This window comes from Anolis carolinensis, unplaced genomic scaffold, assembly GCF_035594765.1.
Source record: "Anolis carolinensis isolate JA03-04 unplaced genomic scaffold, rAnoCar3.1.pri scaffold_9, whole genome shotgun sequence".
In the NCBI taxonomy this organism is placed as follows: domain Eukaryota; kingdom Metazoa; phylum Chordata; class Lepidosauria; order Squamata; family Dactyloidae; genus Anolis; species Anolis carolinensis.
Genome location: NW_026943820.1, coordinates 9,363,575 through 9,387,146, shown reverse-complemented (window position 1 = coordinate 9,387,146; position 23,572 = coordinate 9,363,575). Strand labels below are relative to the sequence as shown.

Sequence of the window (23,572 nt, the reverse complement as noted above, 5' to 3'; positions counted from 1 at the left end):
CAACACACCAGACATCACAGTTGTGGAAAAGAAAAAGGTTTGGATCACTGATGTTGCAATCCCAGGTGACAGTCACATTGACGAAAAACAACAGGAAAAACTCAGCCGCTATCAGGACCTAAAGATTGAACTTCAAAGGCTCTGGCAGAAACCAGTGCAGGTGGTCCCGGTGGTGATCGGCACACTGGGTGCCGTGCCAAAAGATCTCAGCTGGCATTGACAAAATTACAATCTGCCAACTGCAAAAGGCCACCCTGCTGGGATCTGCACGCATCATCCGAAAATACATCACACAGTCCTAGACACTTGGGAAGTGTTCGACTTGTGATTTTGTGAAACGAAATCCAGCATATCTATCTTGTTTGCTGTGTCATAAAATAATAATAATAAGAAGAAGAAGAATACTTGTGATTTTGTGATACGAAATCCAGCATATCTATCTTGTTTGCTGTGTCATAAAATAATAAGAATAAGAATAAGAATACTTGTGATTTTGTGATACAAAATCCAGCATATCTATCTTGTTTGCTGTGTCATAAAATAATAATAATACCTTTATTTTTGTATGCCGCCACCATCTCCCCGAAGGGACTCGGAGCGGCTTACACGGGGACAAGCAAAATCAATCAACATTTACATAATAAAATAAATGACTAAAAACACCAGTATCGAACTAAAAACAGATTAAACAAACCATGGTTAAAATAACATAACTATAAAAATATTATTTAAAAATTTTACCAAATGGGTTTCCCAATGGTCAGGAGATGTCAAGGACAGAACGCCACAAGATTCAAAGTAACAGAGTTTATTAGATTACAGAACTCAAAACAGGAGATCTTTTCAGAAAAAATAATATATTAGTGAGAATTTTTGTGCACTTTTCTCCTCATATTGAACACCTTTTAAATGTTGATGGAAATATTTTGCACAGAGAAAAACACAAGCAATGACTGTTAATTATATCATTGCGGATTGACTCGTGATCATGTAAGATTGAATTGTGCCATTATGTAACATTCATATTCTCGGTCAGGGAGCAGAGATATAGCTACATCTCTGGGATCATTGCATCTGAGACCATCATGATCCCATGGACCACATTGTTCAATGGGTCCCATTTCAGATTGGGCATTGTGTCATGTAGAAAATGATGTATTAGATAGGAATGCATTGCACTGTATGGAAAAATACAGTTCTTATAGACATGTGTTCACAGCACAGTCCACTGAAAGGGTAAAGGGAGTAGAGATGTGATCTTCGAGGGACAGCCAGGTCATTTTCTGTCCTCTGGAGGGAATGATGGGATTGGCTTGTATGTGAACTTCCTCTCTGCCATGTGCTTGTTCTCTGCTATGTTAGATAGTCTTGCCATGATTCTCTGCATATGTCATCCATCACGATCTTTGTTGTGTGAGTGTCTAGCCATGCTTGTATACTGATAACAGACCTGTAAATAGTTTTATGTAGCAACGACTGAAGAATAAGGTTTGGACGAAAGACAGAGCTCAAGTGTGCTTATTCAAGAGATGAGCTAGTTTACAAGGCCAGAGGCTGAAATTGTTATTATTAGTGTCCTGGTTTTAATTTTTTTTTATTGATGTGTTTTTATTGTTTTATGTAGTTATAAAGTTTATAATTGAATATTCTGTGTTGTTGGGCTTGTCCCCATGTGAGCCGCCCCGGGTCCCTTTGGGGAGATGGAGGTGGGATTATTATTATTATTATTATTATTATTATTATTATTATTATTATTATTAATAATAATAATAACTACTGGGTGCCATGCCAAAAGATCTCAGCCGGCATTTGGAAACAATACACATGGACAAAATCATGATCTGTCAACTACAAAAGGCCACCCAACTGGGATCTACACGCATCATCCCAAAATACATCACACAGTCCTAAACACTTGGGAAGTGTTCGATTTGTGATTTTGTGGTACGAAATCCAGCATATCTATCTTGTTTGCTGTGTCATACAACGTTGTTGTGTCAATAAAAATGATAATAATAATAATAATAATTATTATTATTATTAATATTATTATTATTATTTATTATAGCATTTCTACCCTGCCCTTTTCACCTGGTACGGGGACTATGGGGTGGCTTACAATATAAAACACATATATAACAGTTACAGTAATATTTTAGCTCAAATTAAAATTAAATTATATTAAAAACATTCATAAATACACATATAAATAAATATTTAGAGGCTTTCCGAGTCCATTTAGGGGCTTTCCGAGTCAATTTCATCCTGAGCCATATGTTAAAATTGCTATTATTATTATTATTATTATTATTATTATTATTATTTGAAACACAACAACTTGAGTCCACAGCAGACACTCTGCTGGCTCACGTACTGGATCACACGTCGGATACTTTCCAAGTATCTAGGGCTGTGTGATTTATCGGCGAATAATGAGTGCAGATCCCAGTAAGGTGGCCTTCTGCAGCTGGCAGGTGGTAATTTTGTCAGCGTCGATTGTGTTTAAGCGCAGGCCAATGTCTTGAGGCACTGTACCCAGTCTGCCGATCACCACTGGGACTACCTTGATTGGCTTGTGCCACAGTCTTTGCAATTCAATCTTTAAATCCTCATATCGTGCCAGCTTTTCTAGTTGTTTCTCTTCAGTCCTGCTGTCACCTGGGATTGCAACATGGACAATCCTTATCATTATTATTATTATTATTTTATTATGACACAGCAAACAAGATAGATATGCTGGATTTCATATCACAAAATCACAAGTCGAACACTTCCCAAGTGTCTAGGGCTGTGTGATGTATTTTTGGATGATGCGTGCAGATCCCAGTAGGGTGGCCTTTTGCAGTTGGCAGATCGTGATTTTGTCAATGTCTGTTGTTTCCAAATGCCGAATGAGATCTTTTGGTACGGCACCCAATGTGCCGATCACCACCGGGACCACCTGCATTGGTTTCTGCCAGAGTCTTTGCAGTTCCATCTTGAGGTCCTGATAGCGACTGAGTTTTTCCTGTTGTTTTTCGTCAATGCGACTGTCACCTAGGATGGCGGCATCAATGATCCAAATCTTTTTCTTTTCCACAACTGTGATGTCTGGTGTGTTGTGTTCCAGAACTTTGTCAGTCTGGATTCGGAAGTCCCACAGTAGTATGCAATGGCCCCAGACTGGGGGATGCAGCAGTGGACCTTTGGAACCAGAGCAGTCACTTAGCCAGATTGAAAAATATTTGCAATACTGACATATTTGATAATCCTAGAACCTCAACAGAACCGTTCCTCCTCATGTTTTTCAGGATCACAGCCATGCAGATGTGTCTCAGTATCGCCAGGATCACGCTTTGATTATGAGGTCCATTGTCCACATGACGGATGCCACCCGTTCCGGAATTATGCCTCCCAACCAGCTGACCACTATCAACCAGTCCCAATTAAGTGCTCAACTGGGATTGAGTTTAGGTGGTGCCAACTTGCCCCATACCTCCCCTTCCCCTCCGGCAAGCAAATCGGCAACCCCTTCGCCGTCCAGTTCCATAAACGAAGAAGATGCAGACGACTCAAATAGGGTAAGTTATATCACCAACAGGAAGAAAATGCTTTCCGCATGCGGTTGACAGGGATGGGCATTTATTTATTTAAAAGAGGCCTTGAATATCTCTGAGAAGAAACATATTTATCGTGCTGTACCGATATTTGCTTATCTTAACTATATATTGCTTGCTACTGTTCTGTGATTCTTTAAAAAAGAAGAACCCAGCTAGCTTTATGACAGCTTTCATATTTTATAGATGCAATAATTCTGTTTGCCATATCTGCTGCGACACTTTGGGCATCCTAATATTCATTCTCACTATATATAGTTTAAAAAATATGCATTTGTATAGATATAAAAAGTGACCTTTGGCTCTTTATAAAATTTCTGAGTGCACTCTCCAATTCATTTCCATCTGAGATTAAATGGGCATGAAAAGAAAAGACGGCGAAATGAGAAATATAACCAAAGAAAGGCAATCTGTTTTGGAGGTGTAAACAAACAGCAGGTGTTTGATCGCTGTATCTACAGTAGAGTCTCACTTATCCAACACTCGCTTATCCAACGTTCTGGATTATCCAACACATTTTTGTAGTCAATTTTTTCAATACATCATGATATTTTGGTGCTAAATTCGTAAATACAGTAATTACTACATAGCATTACTGCATATTGAACTACTTTTTTCTGTCAAATTTGTTGTATAACATGATGTTTGGGTGCTTAATTTGTAAAATCATAAACTAATTTGATGTTTAATAGGCTTTTCCTTAATCTCTCTTTATTATCCAACATATTTGCTTATCCAACGTTCTGCCGGCCCGTTTATGTTGGATAAGTGAGACTCTACTGTATATAAAAGGGTAATGAAATTTCGGTCTAGGACAAAGCAACAAAACCACACATTCCAGAAACACTAAACTTGGCAGCACAACCCCTCATCCATGCCTCTACGTTCATACAACAAAAAGAAAAGAAAAATAAAGTCCTAATTAGAGGGAGAGGAATAATTGTTTTTATCCAATTGCTGCCAGTTAGAAGGCTAAGCTCCACCCACTTGGTCTGCTGTCAGTTAGAAGGCTAAGCTCCACCCACTTGGTCTCCTAGCAACCCACTCAGCCTAGGGCCACTTCAATTAGGCCTCTTCCGTTGATGTCTTATCGATGTGAAAAATTGTTTTTATTGTTTTATTGCTGTTATTGTATTTTTATGTTGGGCATGGCCCCATGTAAGCCGCTCCGAGTCCCTCCGGGGAGATGGGGCGGGGTATAAAAATAAAGTTGTTGTTGTTATTATTATTATTATTATTATTATTATTATTATTATTATTATTATTATTCCACACTGCCTATAAAATAAGATTATCTGATTTAAACTGGATTATATGGCAGTGTAGATTCCAGATGAGCACCAACCCCCAGAGTCAGACATGACTGGACGTAATGTCAGGATAAAACCTTTACCCTTTACCTTAACTACCACCAATTCCTCAATACTTTATTTCCCATACCACCAGACTTCGCCACAGCAATGCGTGGCCAGGCACAGCTAGTGAGAAATATAACCAAAGAAAGGCAATCTGTTTTGGAAATGTAAACAAACAGCAGGTGTTTGATCGCTGTATCTATATAGACAGATAATAGTACAGTGTGTTTTTTAATTGCTTTGAGCATGGTGTTTAGAGTGGGTTGCAGAAAGCCAAATAGAATGGTTGGTTGTGCGGGTTATATCGGGAAAATTCCCGATGACGATCATGGGAGCCACGCATGTGGAAGACCTAGAGATGAATCGCATGGATCCATCAAATGCCCTTTCTACCAGAACTCTGCCTACAGGCTACAGAGGACAGCTGCAAAGGGATTCATTGAAGTTCAGTAGTGATTGAAGAATGACTCTATTAATTGTTCCCTGACCTGGAAAAGGGAACAAAGCCGTAGTAAGCAGCCTTCACAAAAGGGCTGAAAGACGAATGACAAGTTACTTCCTCTTCCTTTCACACAGAGTATCTTATTCCTGTAACTCATCTCATATGCCGGTGACTTCCATATGGAAGGATGGGAACCTTGATTACTGGCTTCTCCAATAGAAGGGAGAGCTAATGAGGAAAGTAGGGTTAATATTCAGGAATAATGAGGGCAGAGCTCTTTGGGTAGAGGTCTTTCATTAACATTATGGTTATTGTCTAGCAGTCAGCGGTTCTGCTTCAAGGGGATACATCCAATGGATTATCCTACTTCCTTTAAAAATTTGAGAATTGGTTTGTCCTGCACCTAAAACCACTGGAGGGGATTTTTGGCATTGGGGAGGCACTGCAGAAGGAGGGAAAGTCCAAATTTTTTAAACGTTGGGTAAATAAATATATGGTTTTTACTCATTCCCTGAGACCTTTCTAAGCGGCCAGCTTTAAGACACTAAGGTGAATATGTGGTTTCCCGCATTTAGATGCCCTGTATTAGCCCTGTATTAGCCCTGTATTAGCCACCATCTAAAGGTAAAGATTTTTCCCTGACATTAATTCTAGTTGTGTCTGACTCCGGGGGTTGGTACTCATCTCCATTTCTAAGCTGAAGAGCCAGTGTTATCCACAGACATCTCCTAGGTCATATGGCCGGCATGACTGCATGGAGTGCCATTACCTTCCCGCCGGAGTGGTTCCCATTAATCTACTCACATTTGCATGTTTTCAAACTGCTAGGTTGGCAGAAGCTTGGGCTTACAGTGGGAGCTCACACTGCTCCCCGGATTCGAACCCCCGATCTTTCGGTCAGCAAGTTCAGCAGCTCAGCGGTGTAACCCACTGTGCCACTGGGGGCTTCTAATACAGCCCTGTGTCTCTCCTCAATTATTTGTGTGATACACAAGATTCTTTGCCTTGTGTGTTCCAAAACCCATTCAGACTCTTTCACAAACATATTCAACAGAAACACATCAGGGCATGAAAGAGAAAAACTGTGTATAAAAAGTGTTGGTTTTTTTTTTTTGGTACTGTTCCATATCCATGGTGGTAGAGCATGTTAAAGCTGAGCTGCTGAACTTGCGGACTGAAAGGTCACAGGTTCAAATCTGGGAAGCGGAGTGAGCGCTTGCTGTTAGGCTCAGCTCCTGCCAACCTAACAGTTCAAAAACATGCAAATATGAGTAGATCAATAGGTAACGCTCCAGCGGGAAGATAACGGCTCTCCATGCAATCATGCCGGCCACCTGACCTTGGAGGTGTCTATGGACAACGCCGGCTCTTTGGCTGAGAAATGGAGATGAGAACCAACCCCCAGAGTCGGACACGACTGGACTTAACGTCAGGGGAAAACCTTTACCTTTTAAATAAATATAGTGTTCCCTCACTACTTCGCAGTTCACATTTCGCAGATTAGCTCTTTCACAGTTTTTCAATAAACTCTAAAAGACTATTATAAATAATAAAAAATTACAATTTACAGCCTAAGGAAGAGAGGAAGGAGAAGCCGAAGGGAGAGAAAAGGAGGCCAAGCGACAATGGGAGGAGAAAGAGGCGATTTATCCACAGACGATTAGTTGATAAAGACTTAAAATAGAGTATAACTACTAAAATAATGTATAAATATATAGCGTCCCTACTTTGCGGATTTTCACTTATTGCGGGTGGTCCTGGAACATAACCCCCGCGATAAGTGAGGGAACACTGTATATGGTTTTTGCTCATTCCCTGAGACTTTTCCAAGCAGCCAGCTTTAAGACACCAAGGTGAACACGTGGTTTCCTGCATTTAAATGATGGCTAATACAGCTCTGTAGATAAAGGTAAAGAGTTTTCCCTAAGATTAATTCTAGTTGTGTCCGACTCTGGGGGTTGGTTCTCATCTCCATTTCTTAGCCAAAGAACTGGCGTTGTCTCTAGACACCTCCAAGGTCATGTGGCCGGCATGACTGCATGGAGTGCCATTACTTTCCCGCTGGAGTGGTTCCCATTAATCTACTCACATTTGCATGTTTTTGAACTGTTAGGTTGGCAGAAGCTGGGGCTAACAGCGCTCACTCCGCTCCCTGGATTCGAACCGCTGACCTTTTGGTCAACAAGTTCAGCAGCTCAGTGGTTTAAACCACTGCACCACCAGGGGCTCAGAAATAAAAATAGTTATTATTATTATTATCATTATTATTACATATTATTAAATAAAAACATCACAATACTGCCATAATAATAATAATAATAATAATAATAATAATAATAATAATAATAATTATTATTATTATTATTATTATTATTATTATTTTATTTCTTTCCCACCTCTCCTCATGCACTGGGTAGGGCAAGCATGGGTAAGAAGCAAGGCTGTGCAGAAAACCCATTTAGACCCTTTCATAAGCACATTCAACACAAACACATTTGCTGAAGCTAGGGGCATAAAAGAGAAAAATTGTGTGGATAAAAAGTGTTTTTTGGTACTGTTCCATTATCCAGGCAGAGGCCAAATGGAGACATTAGACAGAGAAGGATAGTCCATTCTATGGAGGTTGAGGTGGATTGAAGGAGGAAAACCATTTCTTCCTGTTTTCCTGTTATTCCCCCCACCCATGTCACCATTGTGTAAACAATCCTTGTTTGTGATATGGTGAAATGGGGAAAATATCTTTCCTCCTTCAACCCCCCCCCCCCCCAATAAAATGGATTATCCATCTCTGTCTAGCATCTGCTTTTGGCCTCCGCCCGGATAATGAAACAGTACCGTTTGTTTTTTTAGTTGAGACAGCACCTCCTTAGGAATTAATAGGTCTTTCAGCACATTTCTATGGTCAACATTTGCTGCAAGCTGACTATCGCATAGCACTGGAGGACCTGGATAATCCCAGAGAGAATAGCTTAATCTAATCTGTGAATGATCAAATTAGCCAAAGTGAGACCCACAAATGTGGAGAGCTGGCTGTAGTCATGTATCTGACACAAAGGATATGATACTTCTCATGGATGCCTGTCTTTACAAATACCGTATATACTCAAGTATAAGCCGACCCGAATATAAGCCGAGGCACCTAATTTTACTACAAAAAAACTGGGGAAACATTGACTCCAGTATAAGACGAGGGTGGTACATTTCAGAAATAAAAATAGACACCAATAAAATTACATTAATTGAGGCATCAGTAGGTTAAATGTTTTTGAATATTTACATAAAGCTCTAATTTAAGATAAGACTGTCCAACTCTGATTAAATCATTATTCTCATCTTCTTCAGTGTAAATGTGCTTATGTATCCTTTTAATAATACAGTAGAGTCTCACTTATCCAACATAAACGGGCTGGCAGAACGTTGGATAAGCGAATATGTTGGATAATAAGGAGGGATTAAGGAAAAGCCTATTAAACATCAAATTAGGTTATGATTTTACAAATTAAGCACCAAAACATCATGTTATGCAACAAATTTGACAGAAAAAGTAGTTCAGTTCATGGTAATGCTATGTAGTAATTACTGTATTTACGAATTTAGTACCAAAATATCATGATGTATTGAAAACATTGTCTAGAAAAATGCATTGGATAATCCAGAACGTTGGATAATCGAGTGTTGGATAAGTGAGACTCTACTGTAATAGAGTAAAATAATGCATGTAATAATAATAATAATAATAATAATAATAATACAGGAATATAATACAAGTAATAATAAATAGAGTAAAATAATAAATGCAATTATAATAATAATAATAAGATCAGAGTGAAATAATAAATGTATTATTATTAATAATAAAAATAGTGTCATATAAATGCAATAGTAGCAACAATAATAGAGAAAAATAGTAAATGTAATAATACCAATAATAATAGAGAAAAATAATAAATGTACCATATATTCTCGAGTATAAGCTGACCCAAATATAAGCCAACCAGGACCCTCACCCGAGTATAAGCCGAGGGGGGCTTTTTCAGTCTTAAAAAAAAGGCTGAAAAACTAGGCTTATACTCAAGTATATACAGAAAATGGACTCTCATTTTGTTTGGTAACATATTCAAGTTGCTAGATCTTGTGGACAGATGTATCTGTTGACTCTTTAGTATTGAATGTTAACTTTATTCATTTGATTCAATGACGGGCCTTGAATTTTCCTTTCTCCACTTTGGGTACTCTTGGCTGGCCATGTTTTCTCAGAGAGCCACGAGCCCATAAATCAGAGCACAGATTGACAATGCAGAATGTCAGTTTTTATAAGATCTCATGCCAGAAGCCAGGCTCTGATTTTGTCGCCACTGCTCTTTATTAGACTGCGGGAGAGAAGAGAGCGGCCCCCGATTCTGGCAAGAAGCCCAAGACACCGAAAAAGAAGAAAAAGAAAGACCCCAACGAACCGCAGAAGCCGGTGTCGGCATATGCCCTGTTCTTCAGGGACACACAAGCGGCAATTAAAGGCCAGAACCCCAATGCTACCTTTGGAGAAGTGTCAAAAATCGTAGCGTCCATGTGGGACAGCTTAGGAGAAGAGCAAAAACAGGTAAGTCCTTTGGAGAATTGTTCTGTGGGAGCTGATGATGTAAATGGGTGGAAAGATGCCAATGATTACAGTCCATCTAATTAAGCAATGATCTTTTTGACTTCATTAATTAGAAATGCATCACGGAAGGGTGCCCAGCGATGATGTCTCCATTCCCATCTGAAGCTGGCTTCAGACCTGGCCTCTCGTTCTCCATTGCTTTGATTAGTACGGCTGCAGTATTTTAATCCACTGATCTATTAACAGATTAAAAGAACTTTGGATCAACTAGAAAGGCACCCCAATGAGTCAAGCAGCAGCCTTTTGTATTATGGATATATTTTTAATATCTATATTTGTGTAAAATGCAGTGATGTCCCCCCATAACAACAACAAACATAATAATAATAATAATAATAATAATAATAATAATAATAATAATAATAATAATAATAATAATGTGTTCCCCCCATTATGGATGTATTTTAACATCTATATTTGTGCAAAATGCAGTGATGTCCTCTCACAACAACAACAACAACAACAATGTACTGTATATACTCGAATATAAGCCTAGTTTTTCAGCCCTTTTTTAGGGCTGAAAAAGCTCCCCTCGGTTTATACTCGAGTGAAGGTCCTGGGGGGCTTCTATTCAGGTCAGCTTATACTTGAGTATATAGGTATTCAGAATTGGACAGTCTTATCTTATTAAAGTCTTATTATTATCTTGAATTACAGCATTATATAAATATTCAAAAACATTTAACCTACTGATGCCTCAAATAATGCAATTTTATTAATATCTATTTTTATTTTTGAAATTGACCCATACCTGCCTCATTTCCTACCCTTGTCTTATACTCGAGTCAATAAGTTTTCCCAGTTTTTATGGTAAAATTAGGTGTTTTGATTTATATTCGGGTCGGCTTATACTCGAGTATATACAATAATAATAATAATAATAATAATAATAATAATAATAATATGTTCCCCACATACTTTTCTTCGATCACCCATGGTCCTGCATTGTGAAGTAGATAAACTGACAAAGGTTTACCATCTCAATAAGAATTAAGTCTGACATGTTTCTTAGTTAGGCCCCTTTATGATAGAACCAATTAGGATGTGACATTTATGGCCAAGGAACAAAAATTGTGTTACATAGTGTTGTCGAAGGCTTTCATGGCCAGAATTCCGGGCTGTCTGGCCATGTTCCAGAAGCATTCTCTCCTGACGTTTCGCCCACATCTATGGCAGGCATCCTCAGAGGTTGTGAGGTCTGATAGATGTGGGCAAAACATCAGGAGATAATGCTTCTGGAACATAGCCATACAGCCCAGAAATCTCACAGCAACCCTGTGTTATATAGTCTTACAAACCCACAATTTTACCACTATGGCTTGAAAAAAAATCCCAATTCTTTTAAATCACTAGTTATGATTCTATTTTGTCTGTAATGGTGTTCCTATGACTACCGCATCGACTATATTGCACTCCACAAAAAAATGACTTTATTGAAGGCCCCAGCTTGAAACTGCATTATATGGCCAGTGTATACTCACATAATGTAATTTGACTGCATTGAACATGATTATAAGAGTCTACACTGATGATATAATGCAGTTCAGAATATGGCAATGTAGATGGGTCCTAAGTCACACAGACAATAAGATTTACTTCTTTGATTACGTCAATGTTATGCCTCATCGACACTGTCATATAACATAGTTTCGGAACTGCATTGAATTGGATTATATGGCAGTGTAGACTCATATAATCCAGTTCAATCTGCAATATATGAGTCTACACCAGGGGTCCCCAAACTTTTTAAACAGGGGGCCAGTTCACGATCCTTCGGGCCGTTGGAGGGCCGGACTATAGTTGGCCACTGAGGAATAATAATAATAATAATAATAATAATAATAATAATAATAATAATAATAATAATAATAAAGAGGGTTGGAAGAGATCCCTTGGGCCATTGAGTCCGACACCCTTCTGCCTTTGTGCACCGAAAGCACAAGCAAAGCACCCCGACAGATGGCCACCCAGCCTCAATGTTAATAATAATAATAATAATAATAATAATAATAATAATAAGGGTTGGAAGAGATCCCTTGGGCCATTGAGTCCAACACCCTTCTGCCTTTGTGCACCGAAAGCACAAGCAAAGCACCCTTGACAGATGGCCACCCAGCCTCAATGTTAATAATAATAATAATAATAATAATAATAATAATAATAATAATAATAATAAGGGTTGGAAGAGATCCCTTGGGCCATTGAGTCCAAGCCCCTTCTGCCTTTGTGCACCGAAAGCACAAGCAAAGCACCCCTGATAGATGGCCACCCAGCCTCAATGTTAATATTAATAATAATAATAAAAAGGGTTGGAAGAGACCCCTTGGGCCACCCAGCCTCAATGTTAATACTAATAATAATTGATCTGCCAACTGCAAAAGGCCACCTTACTGAGATCTGCACGTATTATCCGAAAATACATCGCACAGTCCTAGACACTTGGGAAGTGTTTGACTTGTGATTTTGTGATACGAAATCCAGCATAGCTATCTTGTTTGCTGTGTCATACAATAAAATAAATAAGGGTTGGAAGAGAAGAAGAGACCCCTTGGATCATTTAGCCCAACCCCCTTCTGCCTTTGTATCATGGGGGCCGGATAAATGGCTTCGATGGGCCGCATCCGGCCCCCGGGCCTTAGTTTGGGGACCCCTGGTCTACACTGTAGATGGGACAATGAAACATAAAAAAACTCATTCAGAGCAAAGGCAACTCTCGCTCTGCATTGTATTAGTTGACTAACAGTAGTATTATCGTATCTCAATTGATAACTAATAAATGCTCCAGTTTATGGGAGAACCGTGGCTTAAGAGTGGTTCTGGTGGAAGAACATGAACATAAATGGACACATGGCATATAAACATTGGATAGAGTATCAGTATATTCTTCATCTCGTCCTCAACCCCCTTCTCTCCATTTAGTACTTAAAATGTCAACAGTGTAACTTTTGGCTTAGTTGTAAACCATTAAAAGGTTTACAAGAAAGAACCAAGGTAAAAACTGGCATTGTCCATTTTGACTTTCCATAACATCTCACTTCAGAGAAGAACCTCTTTATGGCGTGAAGTTTATATGATGGAAGGGACTTTTAATTTACTTTTAATGTTTCTACAGGTATATAAAAGGAAAACGGAAGCTGCTAAAAAGGAGTACCTAAAGGCCCTTGCTGCTTACAGAGCAAGTTTGGTTTCCAAGGTAGGAAGAATCAGAACTTGGAAGTAACCCATTATATATAATGAATTACTTGTGATTTATTTTATTTTATTAATTAAGTCATTGCAGGTTATGCACCTTATATCTGGAATTCCAAAATACAGTAAAGTCTTGCTTATCCAACATAAATGGGCTGGTAGAACGTTGGATAAGTGAAAATGTTGGATAATAAGGAGGGATTAAGGAAATGCCTATTAAACATCAAATTATGTTATGATTTTACAAATTAAGCACCAAAACATCATGTTTTACAACAAATTGATTTAAAAAGCAGTCCAATACATGGTAACGTTATGTAGTAATTACTGTATTTACGAATTTAGCACCAAAACATCGCAATGTATTGAAAACATTGACTACAAAACCATTGATTACTAAAAGGCAGACTGCATTGGATAATACAGAATGTTGGATAAGTGAAGGTTGGATAAGCAAGACTACTGTACTCCAAAATTTTCCGCATGGGGGGCTGAGATAGTAATACCTTCGCTTTCTCTTTGGTTCAACGTATGTGATACTTTGTTCCATACACAAAATGATTTCAAATATTGCAGAAAATACCTTTCAGTCTATGTGTATAATAGCTCTATGAAATATAAATGAATTTCATGTTTAGACTTGGTCCCTATTTCTAAGACGTGCAAGTGTTAAAATAATACAAAATACAGGGCAATACAAAATACAAATAATACAAAATACATAAACCTTACTCTTTAGGGTTTTAATGTTTACTGAAATTGCTCCTCTGCTCCTATTTTTTATCGCCCTTATATCTCCTAGAAGACTGAGTCAGAGTTCTACACAATTTTGCCCTATGAATGTTTAGTTATTATTATTGTCCTGGTTTTATTGATTTATGTAGTTATAATGTTTTTAATTAATTGTTCTGAGTTTTAACTTGTGTTGTTGGGCTTTTCCTCATGTGAGCCACCCCGAGTCCCTTCGGGAAGATGGATGAGGGATACAAAAATAAAGTTGTTGTTGTTGTTGTTGTTGTTGTTGTTATTATTGACACAACAACATTGTTTGACACAGCAAACAAGATAGATATGCTGGATTTCATTTCACAAAATCACAAGTCAAACACTTCCCAAGTGTCTAGGACTGTGTGACGTATTTCCGGATGATGCGCTCAGATCCCAGTAGGGTGGCCTTTTGCAGTTGGCAGATCGTAATTTTGTCAATGGCTGAGATCTTTTGGCACGGCACCCAATGTGCCCATCACCACCGGGACCACCTGTACTGGTTTCTGCCAGTCTTTGAAGTTCAATCTTGAGGTCCTGATAGCAGCTGAGTTTTTCCTGTTGTTGTTGTTGTTGTTGTTGTTGTTGTTGTTGTTATTATTATTATTATTATTATTATTATTATTATTATTACTACTACTACTACTACTTCAGGATACTTTTGGTCCCAAGCATTTTGTATAAGGAAGGAATGCCTTTTCATTCCTTTTGGAGCACACTGTTTCATTACTTTTATAGTTCTAGGGCAGGGGTCCTCAAACTTTTTAAGTGGAGGGCCGATTCACAGTCCCCCAGACTGTTGGGGGGCCGGACTATGAAAAGTCCAAAATTAGGATTGTTGTTGTTGAGTGCCTTCAAGTCATTTCAGACTTAGGTCAACCCTAAGTCTAAAGTTTAGGACAGGGGCCAGGTAAATGAGGCCTTAGTTTGGGGACCCCTGATCTACATGATCTCAAGACCATAGGTAAGCAATGAGACCTCCAAAAACTATCCAGATGGTCTCATAAGACCATCAGTAAGGAAAGGGACCTTCAAAGACCATCTAGATCAGGGGTCCCCAAACTAAGGCCCGGGGGCCGGATGCGGCCCTCCAAGGTCATTTACCTGGCCCCTGCCCTCAGTTTTATATAATATTTTATATCATTTTAATAATATAATATATTGTATATACATATAATATTGATAATAATATTATAATGTTATACAATATAATACTAATAATAATACCATATAATAATATTAATTATATGTTATATATTACATATAATATTACAGTATAGTGGTATAGTTCAATATAGTAATATATAATGCTAATAATGTGCTATGCTAATAATATAATATATTGTATGTACATACATTTGCTCTGAGTCCCCTTCAGGGTGAGAAGGGCGGGATATAAATGTAATAAATAAATGTAGTAAATGAATAAATAAATAATTTTAGACTTAGGCTTGCCCAAAGTCTGAAATGACTTGAAGGCACACAACAACAATCCTAATTAACTTGACTATCTCATTGGCCAGAAATAGGCTCACACTTCTGATAGGTTTATGTTGGTTACAGTTGTTTTCATTTTTAAATATTGTACTGTTCTTTCATTGTTGTTGTTCTTTTGCACTACAAATAAGACATGTGCAGTGTGCATAGGAATTTTTTTTTTCAAATGATAATTCGGCCCCTCCACAGTCTGAAGGATTGTGGATTGGCCCTCTGCTTTAAAAGTTTGAGGACCCCTGATCTAGATGATCTCATAAGACCATCATAAGACTATAGATAAGGAAAGGGACCTCAAAGACCATTGAGATAGTCTCATATGACCACAGGTAAGGAAAGTGATGGTCTCATAAGGCCATAGCTAAGCAAAGAGACATTCAAAGACTATCTAGATGATCTCATAAGACCACAGGTAAGCAAAGAGACTTCCAAAGACCAGGTAGATTTAGGTCAACCCTAAGTCTAAAGTTTAGGACAGGGGCCAGGGAAATGACCATGGAGGGTCGCATCCAGCCCCCAGGCCTTAGCTTGGGGACCCCTGTTCTAGAGCATGTGACTTAATTGTTTAGTTGCTTGCAGCAATTTTTTAAAAAGTAACTTTCTCCTCCTTTGGAAACGTGGCATTAATAGTTGAGAGGTTTGGTGAACTAGCAGGGGTCTTTAGAAGCCCCACAATTGGGGTCCAGGGGCCACATGAGGCCTGGATACACTTTGCTTAGTCTTGATTTAAAAAGAGAGCAGAACAGATGCTTAAAACTTTCATTCTGCCTGTCTGAAAAAAAAAGCACTTAAGACATTTTGACAATTAAAAAATGTGAAACTTCATTAAATAAGTACCATGCAATGCAAAATGTAGAACATCTGCCAAGATTTTTAAAAGCAAACTAGAATAAAAAAAAAAATCCAACAAAGCACATGAAAGCAGCAGACCTTTATATGGCCACTTAAGCCCTTGGAGAGCAAGCACACAGGAGATGGCAGCTTATCCGCTTGGGTTGTGTGTAAAGAAACTGTATACCTTGTATAACTGTATACGCTTGAGAATTGCTATATAAATTGGTCAAGGGGTTCTCTGTGTATGCAAAACATAAGCACTGGGCTTTGCATAAAACATTGCAACATCATAGAACATATTATGGGAAGATGTAATCTCAATGTGCTGGAGCCAAGGTTGTATATACTGCATAATTTATGGAATGCAGCTCTCATAAATTCTCTTAAAATAAATAGAGCAGTAGCAGAGAGCTGGGAATGTGTTCTTTTGTTGGAAGGATTTGCATCTGCAGAAATTAGAACCTGATTCAGAGAGAATCAGTGTTTTTTAAGATCGGTTGTTTCTGGTGGAGTCTTAGGCAAATAAACATACAAAGTCTCTGTTGCCTAAGTCTTCAAATCTTGGAGGGTTTTGTCCATTCCTTCATTGAATGCTAATCGCACGAGGGGTAGAAACAGAATCAGGGCAATAGCTCTATCCCATTTTGTCATTTACTTTTTCAGTCCTCATGATCTTTTATTGTTGGTATTCTAAAAGATAAAATGGTGGACATTTCATGTGTGCTATTGTGAGCACCTGAGAAGTAGATACAATGAATATGTGATGCGTAAAATATTAAAATAATGGCCAACATTAAATGGACATTTATTAGATTTTAGTATCTAATGCAGGCATGGGCAAACCCAATCCCATGGGCCGCTTCTCTCAGTCTCCCTTCTGCCTCGGCCATCCTCTGACCTTCCGTACACAGTGACCCACTATGTTTCCAGGCTGAGAGGAGGGCTGAGACAGAGACACAGCGCTAGCAAAAGCTCTCCGGAGAGCTCTCCCCAGCACCATGTTTCTCCTTCTCCTTTAAGTCTTGGGAAGGTGGACCGCCTTCCGCAGGCTCAGAGGTGAATCAGGAGGAGAAACACAGCACTGGCGAGACGGCTATCACCAGCCCAACCTTTGTAGCTGGGCCTAGAAGGTGGCCTCAGGGCAAAAAAGTTTGCCCATGCCTGATCTAATGTCATTAGCAAGAGCCAACAGCATATGATACAAAATATCCCTTCATTGTACCATAAACCAGCTTCAGAGGGTTTACTAGCCTTCTGGTTACATTCTTGGACTACATTGGTGATTGTGGAATCCATGTTGGAAGAACTTTTTGCCTCCCATGAAAAAAGTTCCTTAGGGTGGTCCATTGGGAAGATGATCAACAACTGCACATGTGTCTGTGTGTAGTATCCTTCCAAAATTGATTGTTCAAAAATAAAAAAAGTCTAACGATTTCTTTGTTTAATATAATTTTTATTGCAAAACCAAAAAATTCTGTAAAGAAAACTATTTTGTGTAAAAAAAGATCATGCTATATATTTTGCACTGTTTTCTGTGTGGGTTTTTATTGTACAGTTTTAGAAAATCAAAGCATTGAGCAATATAATGTGTGGGGAGTAAATTTTTTGAACTTTCATTTTTGCATGCCAGAATTAAACAAGTAAAGATTGCTAATCCTCAAAGATAACAATCACCACTCACTTCTCCTTTGTTTTGAAACACAGGCCGCTGCTGAGTCCGCAGAGGCTCAAACCATCCGCTCCGTCCAGCAGACCCTGGCGTCCACCAATTTGTCCTCTTCTCTCCTTCTGAATACCCCCCTTTCCCAACACGCAACGGTGGCCACTTCACCCCAGACTCTCCAGCAGGCCCTCCCGAGGGCCATTGCCCCTAAGCCTTTAGCAATGCGGCTGCCCATGAACCAGATCATTACCTCGGTCACGATCGCTCCCAACATTCCCACAAACATTTCCACCTCACTGATCAGCTCAATGGGGAGCAACATGGTGGGCACCTCCTCGGCTTCGGGGTCGTCCCAAGTGAGCCCTTCCTTGCAGAGCCAGCAACACCAACTCCAGCAGCTCCAACAGCTCCAGCAGCAGCAGATGCAGCAGCAGCAGCTCCACCAGCAGCACATGCACCAGCAGATCCAGCAGCAAATGCAGCAGCAGCATTTCCAGCACCACATGCAGCAGCACCTGCAGCAGCAGCAGATGCAGCAGCAGCTGAGTCAGCAGCAGCAGCAGATGCAGCAACAGCTGAGTCAACAGCAGCAGATGCAGCAGCAGCTCCAGCATATGCAGCTCCAGCAAATGCAGCAGCAGCAGATGCAGCACCAGTCGCAACCGTCTCCGCCGCAGCATTCCCCCGTGGCGTCGCAGATCACGTCCCCCATCCCCGCCATCGGAAGCCCCCCACCCGCCACCCCGCAGCACCAGTCCCAAATACAAACCCAGACTCAGACTCAGCTATTATCACAGGCCAGTATTTTCTGAAGACATGTTACAAAACAAACAAACAAACAGCTGCTTTGCAACAAAGAGCTGAGCAAAAGCGGATGGCGAAATACCGCAATGCCGATAGTCGTTATGTCGGAACGCATAACAGATAAAGGGAGTCTCTAAGCTGTCTATTAGATAGGCAATAAAGAACTACAATGTAGCTGTGTATACTCTTTTAGCTGGCGATGAATATTTGTTTTCCCGTTTCTTCCACTCCTTTTTTTAAAGAAGAGAAAGCTGTGCTCTTTGTGTTGTTTTTTTTTGTTCCCTCCTCCTTCCCCCTCAATGCTTATTTAATTTATTTTGAGCTTTACCTACAATATGTGAATCAAATCATCTTGGATATTCCTTGGCATTAAGACTGAAACAAAACAAAATGGCCTTTTCGCAGTTTCAAACTGTTCGTTCTTGGAAAATTAGTTAATGCTCTTCAAACCAATTGGTTTGAGTTTTTTTTTTGTTTCTTTAATGATTTGAATTCACAAAGCCCTTAAAAAGCACAGTTGTAACTACCTGTAAAATGTTGATTGGATTTCATACAATCACGCTCTTGTGAGATGAGTAGTTGACGGTGTTTTTCTCTGTCATGAAAAAAAATGTAAAAAGAATCACAGACTTTTGCCAAAGCTCTTTTTTCTTCTTCTTTTTTTTTTTTTAAAAAAATGCTTCAGAAAGTAACAAAAAATGCAAGTACAAGTTCTTAACTGTCAAAGCCCATCTTACCATCTAAGTTATAATTTCTGCAAATGTCACAGTACTTTGTAATAAAATATATTCTTACCCTGTTCTGCTCATTCCAGTCTAAAATGGAAAAAAAATAAATGTGAATATTCTATTCTGTGTTTGAGTGACAACTTTCAGATTTAATACACTGTATTTTTTAAAGAAGGAAATGCACTTAAAATAAAACTGTTATTACAAAAAAAAGATAAGAAGGAAAAAATGTGAGTTTCTTTTTCTTAAAAAAAAAATGCTGTAATACCAGTAGGTTATTTAAAAGGACTGCCGTATCTGAATAATAATCAGTGTAAATATTTTCTTTAAAAAGTTGTAAGTTTTTTCATATCATGTGTTGTAAAGTTTTTCATAAATGAGGCTTTAATGTAAAACACTGGTAACATGAATGATTTCATTGCGACATTGCTTGCTGTGTTTTTATGCTGTTTTATACTTTTTTATGCGTTATGATAGCAGCAATTACATTGTTTGTATTTTGTTTATCTAAAAAAATGCTTTTATCTTGCTATAGAATAAACACATTTCAGTAAATATATATATACATATATACATACAAATCCAGTGGTATTCAAGAGTATAATCTACAAATCCCTATTGGTTAAAATGGGAGGTCTATTGGGATGAGCCTCAACAACCTCTTGAACCTGAGATGTTTGCCATGACATTCAAATCAAGATATTCAAGATTGATATCACTGGAAAAGGCAGGTTCAATTGAATCTTTACATGCCTAGGGGTTAGTCTACATGGACTAACCTACATGAACTAACCTACATTATACTCACCTTCTAGACCAAGCATGGGCAAACTTCAGCCTTCCAGATGTTTTGGACTTCAACTCCGACTGTTAGGAATTGTGAGAGTTGAAGTCCAAAACACCTGGAGGACTGAAGTTTGCCCATATCTGTTCTGATTCCTGATACACAACCTTCTTGATGATTTGCTTGAAATGTGGGTTTTAATCTGGTTCAACATTTTTCTGAAATTTTGGGGGATTTTTGGCATGTCATTATGCCATTGGGAAGAGGAATTAGTGGTTGATGGAACTATGTGGTGGTAATCATTCCTGCTGTGTTTCCATCTGAAGTTACCATAGAGTCATGTAGGAACCCTTCTAGAAATGTTCTAGATCCTCCATTGAGACACGTTGGCAACTTCCAGTGGAAGTTGTTCATTTCAATAGGGTTTGGTATATTACACCATTGAACAAAGAAATACATTTTCTTGGTGTCTTGGTTTTTAGCCCCGTTTTAGGGATTATTTGAGCTGCTGATTCGGAAAACTGCATCTGCTCTAACTTTTGAAATGTGGTTATCATAGTTTTCTATGAAGGAACAGATGGCGACTGGTAGATGACATATGTTCTGTATCTGTTCTGTATGGAAGCAGCAGGTCACATATACCCAGAAACAGGACTAACATTTGAGGCACCAAAATGTGTGTTGGCCAGTTTTATCCATGGTTTCCTTCTTTCCACAATAAATTCATGAATGTATTCCCCACAAAAACGGGTTTGTGATTAGGGATGTGCATGATATCAGCTTGGTGTTTCGTATTTGGTGGATTCAGCTAAAATCGGCAACTGAATCCCCGGATATGAGGCAGGTGGGCAGGTCAGCTGGAGACAGGCAGTAACAGAACCATGGTGACCGATCTTTGTCAGTATTCAACTGTATTTGGTTGCCATGAGAGGAGAGCAGACACACACTGATTCCCCCCCCCTTTAGCCTCTCCTATCTAGCGAAATTACTAATAAAATAAAAGGACTGACTTAACTAATTTTCCTCCCTTTTCACCTCCTTGACTCTCAGTCTCTACTATACTCTCCCCAGCCCTAGCTTCTGGCTTGAGTGTGCCTGCACCACTCCAACATCCCCCCACTCCAAACCTTCTTGTTAGTTCACCTCTTTAAAAAAATTCCTAAAAATCAGTAAAAGACTCAAACATTCTGAAACTTAGGGGGGCTACAGTGGTAAATGTGTACTCCAGGTGTGGCCATTTTCATCCCAATAGCCCTAAATGAGAGAAAGAGGAATCTCACAATTTCTCCCATTGAAACCAATACCCGGATCTTTCTAAAGTGCTTCTGGCTGTGGATCCAAGAAACAGAACAGGGGCCCAGGTGAAAATGGGACCGGAAATGGGATGGGTTTTTCCCAAATTGCACACCCTAGTTGTGATGGACTTTTATGTGTTGTCGAAGGCTTTCATGGCTGGGATCACACGGTTGTATCTCACAACCTCTGAGGATGCCTGCCACAGATGTGGGTGAGACATCAGGAGAGAATACTTCTGGAACATGGCCATACAGCCTGGAAAACATACAACAACCCAACTTATAAAATCTTTTTTTCCCCAAAAAACGAAAATAATATAAAGCCCATGCCCTGATAAGATATCCCAGCCCTGAGAACCTGCGTCAAAGTTACTTAGTTGAGCTTCCCACAGAAAGATCTTTTTTCCATGTCCAGCACAGACATGAACTTCAGAAGGCATCTGAATGACATTCTATAGGCCGTTTCAGAAAGATGGATCTGATTTGAAATCACTATATCTCTGCAACCACAAGCCACCTAAGAATGGAACTCTAACTACCTGAAAGGGTGGGACATAGAGATGTTGAACCTGCAACGTAGAAATTTTGTGTTCTGCAGTTCAGCAAAACTGAATCCTTAATTGTGATGCAGTGTGTGTTTCAATGGCATTTTTCATTGACCCACCAATGCATAAAGAGCATTCATCGTTGGTACTGACAATTTGGGAAAGAGAAGAATATATATATATATATACACACACACACACACACATACAGTGTTCCCTCACTACTTTGCGGTCCACTTTTTGCGGATTCGCTGTTTTGCAGTTTTTCAAGAAACTCTAAAAGACTATTATAAATCATAAAAAAATTACAATTTACAGCCTAAGGAAGGGAGGAAGGGGAAGCTGAAGGGAGAGGGAAGGAGCCCAAGTGGCAACGGGAGGAGAAGGAGGCGATTTATCAACACATGATTGCTTGATAAAGACTTAAAATAGTGTATAACTAGTATAATGTATAAATATTAAAATAAATATAGTGTCCCTACTTAGCAGATTTTCACTTATTCTGGGTGTTCCTGGAAACTATTTTTATAGTTTTAATTGATTATATGTACTGTTTTTTGTTTTATTATTATGTTCTTGGCATTAAATGTTGCCAACTGTGTAAGCCGCCCTGAGTCCCCCCGGGTGAGAAGGGCGGGGTATAAATTCTGGAAATAAATAAATAAATAAATAAAACCTAACCCAGTGATAAGTGAGCAGAGCCGGCCCTAGGTATTTTTCAAGTGTAGGCGAACAGAATTTTGGCACCCCCTCCCAAACCAATCACTGAAAAATAAAAGCGTTGGATAAGCGAAACTGTTTGATAATAAGGAGGGATTAAGGAAAAGCCTATTAAACATCAAATTACATTAAGATTTTACAAATTAAGCACTAAAACATCATGTTTTACAACAAATCAACAGAAAAAGCAATTCAATACCTTGCGGAGCCAGGCCACAGGAGACAGGAATTGCCTCGATGGCGCCCCCAAGAAGATGGCGCCACAGGCAACTGTCTAGTTGGCCTGGTGGTTGAACCGCCTCTGTAAGTGAGGGAACACTGTGTATATATATATATATATATATATATATATATATATATATATGTGTGTGTGTGTGTGTGTGTGTGTGTGTGTGTGTGTGTGTGTGTGTGTGTGTGTTTGTATGTATGAAATTGGGTTCATCATTTTGAAACACACTGTACTATGTCCTGATAGCCAGTATCCAGTAATGCACCCTATGACAACAAAATGTAATGAAGAATCACATCCCTCCACTATTTTCAAGCCAGTTTGCATACAAAGTAATGTCTCTAAATCCATAATCCTAACCTGACTCTGGCACCTCCTCTAGTCTTCCTGACATAAGCATACATGCTATTTTATTATGCCATCTTTGATCAAATGGCAGAGTGAGAACAAATATTTCCCACTCATGTTCACG

At 39.0% G+C, this 23,572-nt stretch overlaps 1 protein-coding gene across 1 annotated transcript in view; it reads left to right on the top strand.

Moving 5' to 3' along the window:
* tox3 (TOX high mobility group box family member 3) overlaps positions 1-21,325 on the top strand; it is a 145,215-nt gene extending 123,890 nt beyond the window's left edge. The window contains exons 4-7 of the mRNA XM_062961567.1: positions 3,291-3,560; positions 9,763-9,990; positions 13,163-13,243; positions 18,037-21,325. Coding sequence (XP_062817637.1) covers positions 3,291-3,560; positions 9,763-9,990; positions 13,163-13,243; positions 18,037-18,807 — 1,350 coding nt within the window. The 3' untranslated portion in view covers positions 18,808-21,325. The remainder of the gene's footprint in view (positions 1-3,290; positions 3,561-9,762; positions 9,991-13,162; positions 13,244-18,036) is intronic.
* The last annotated feature ends 2,247 nt before the right edge of the window (positions 21,326-23,572 follow it).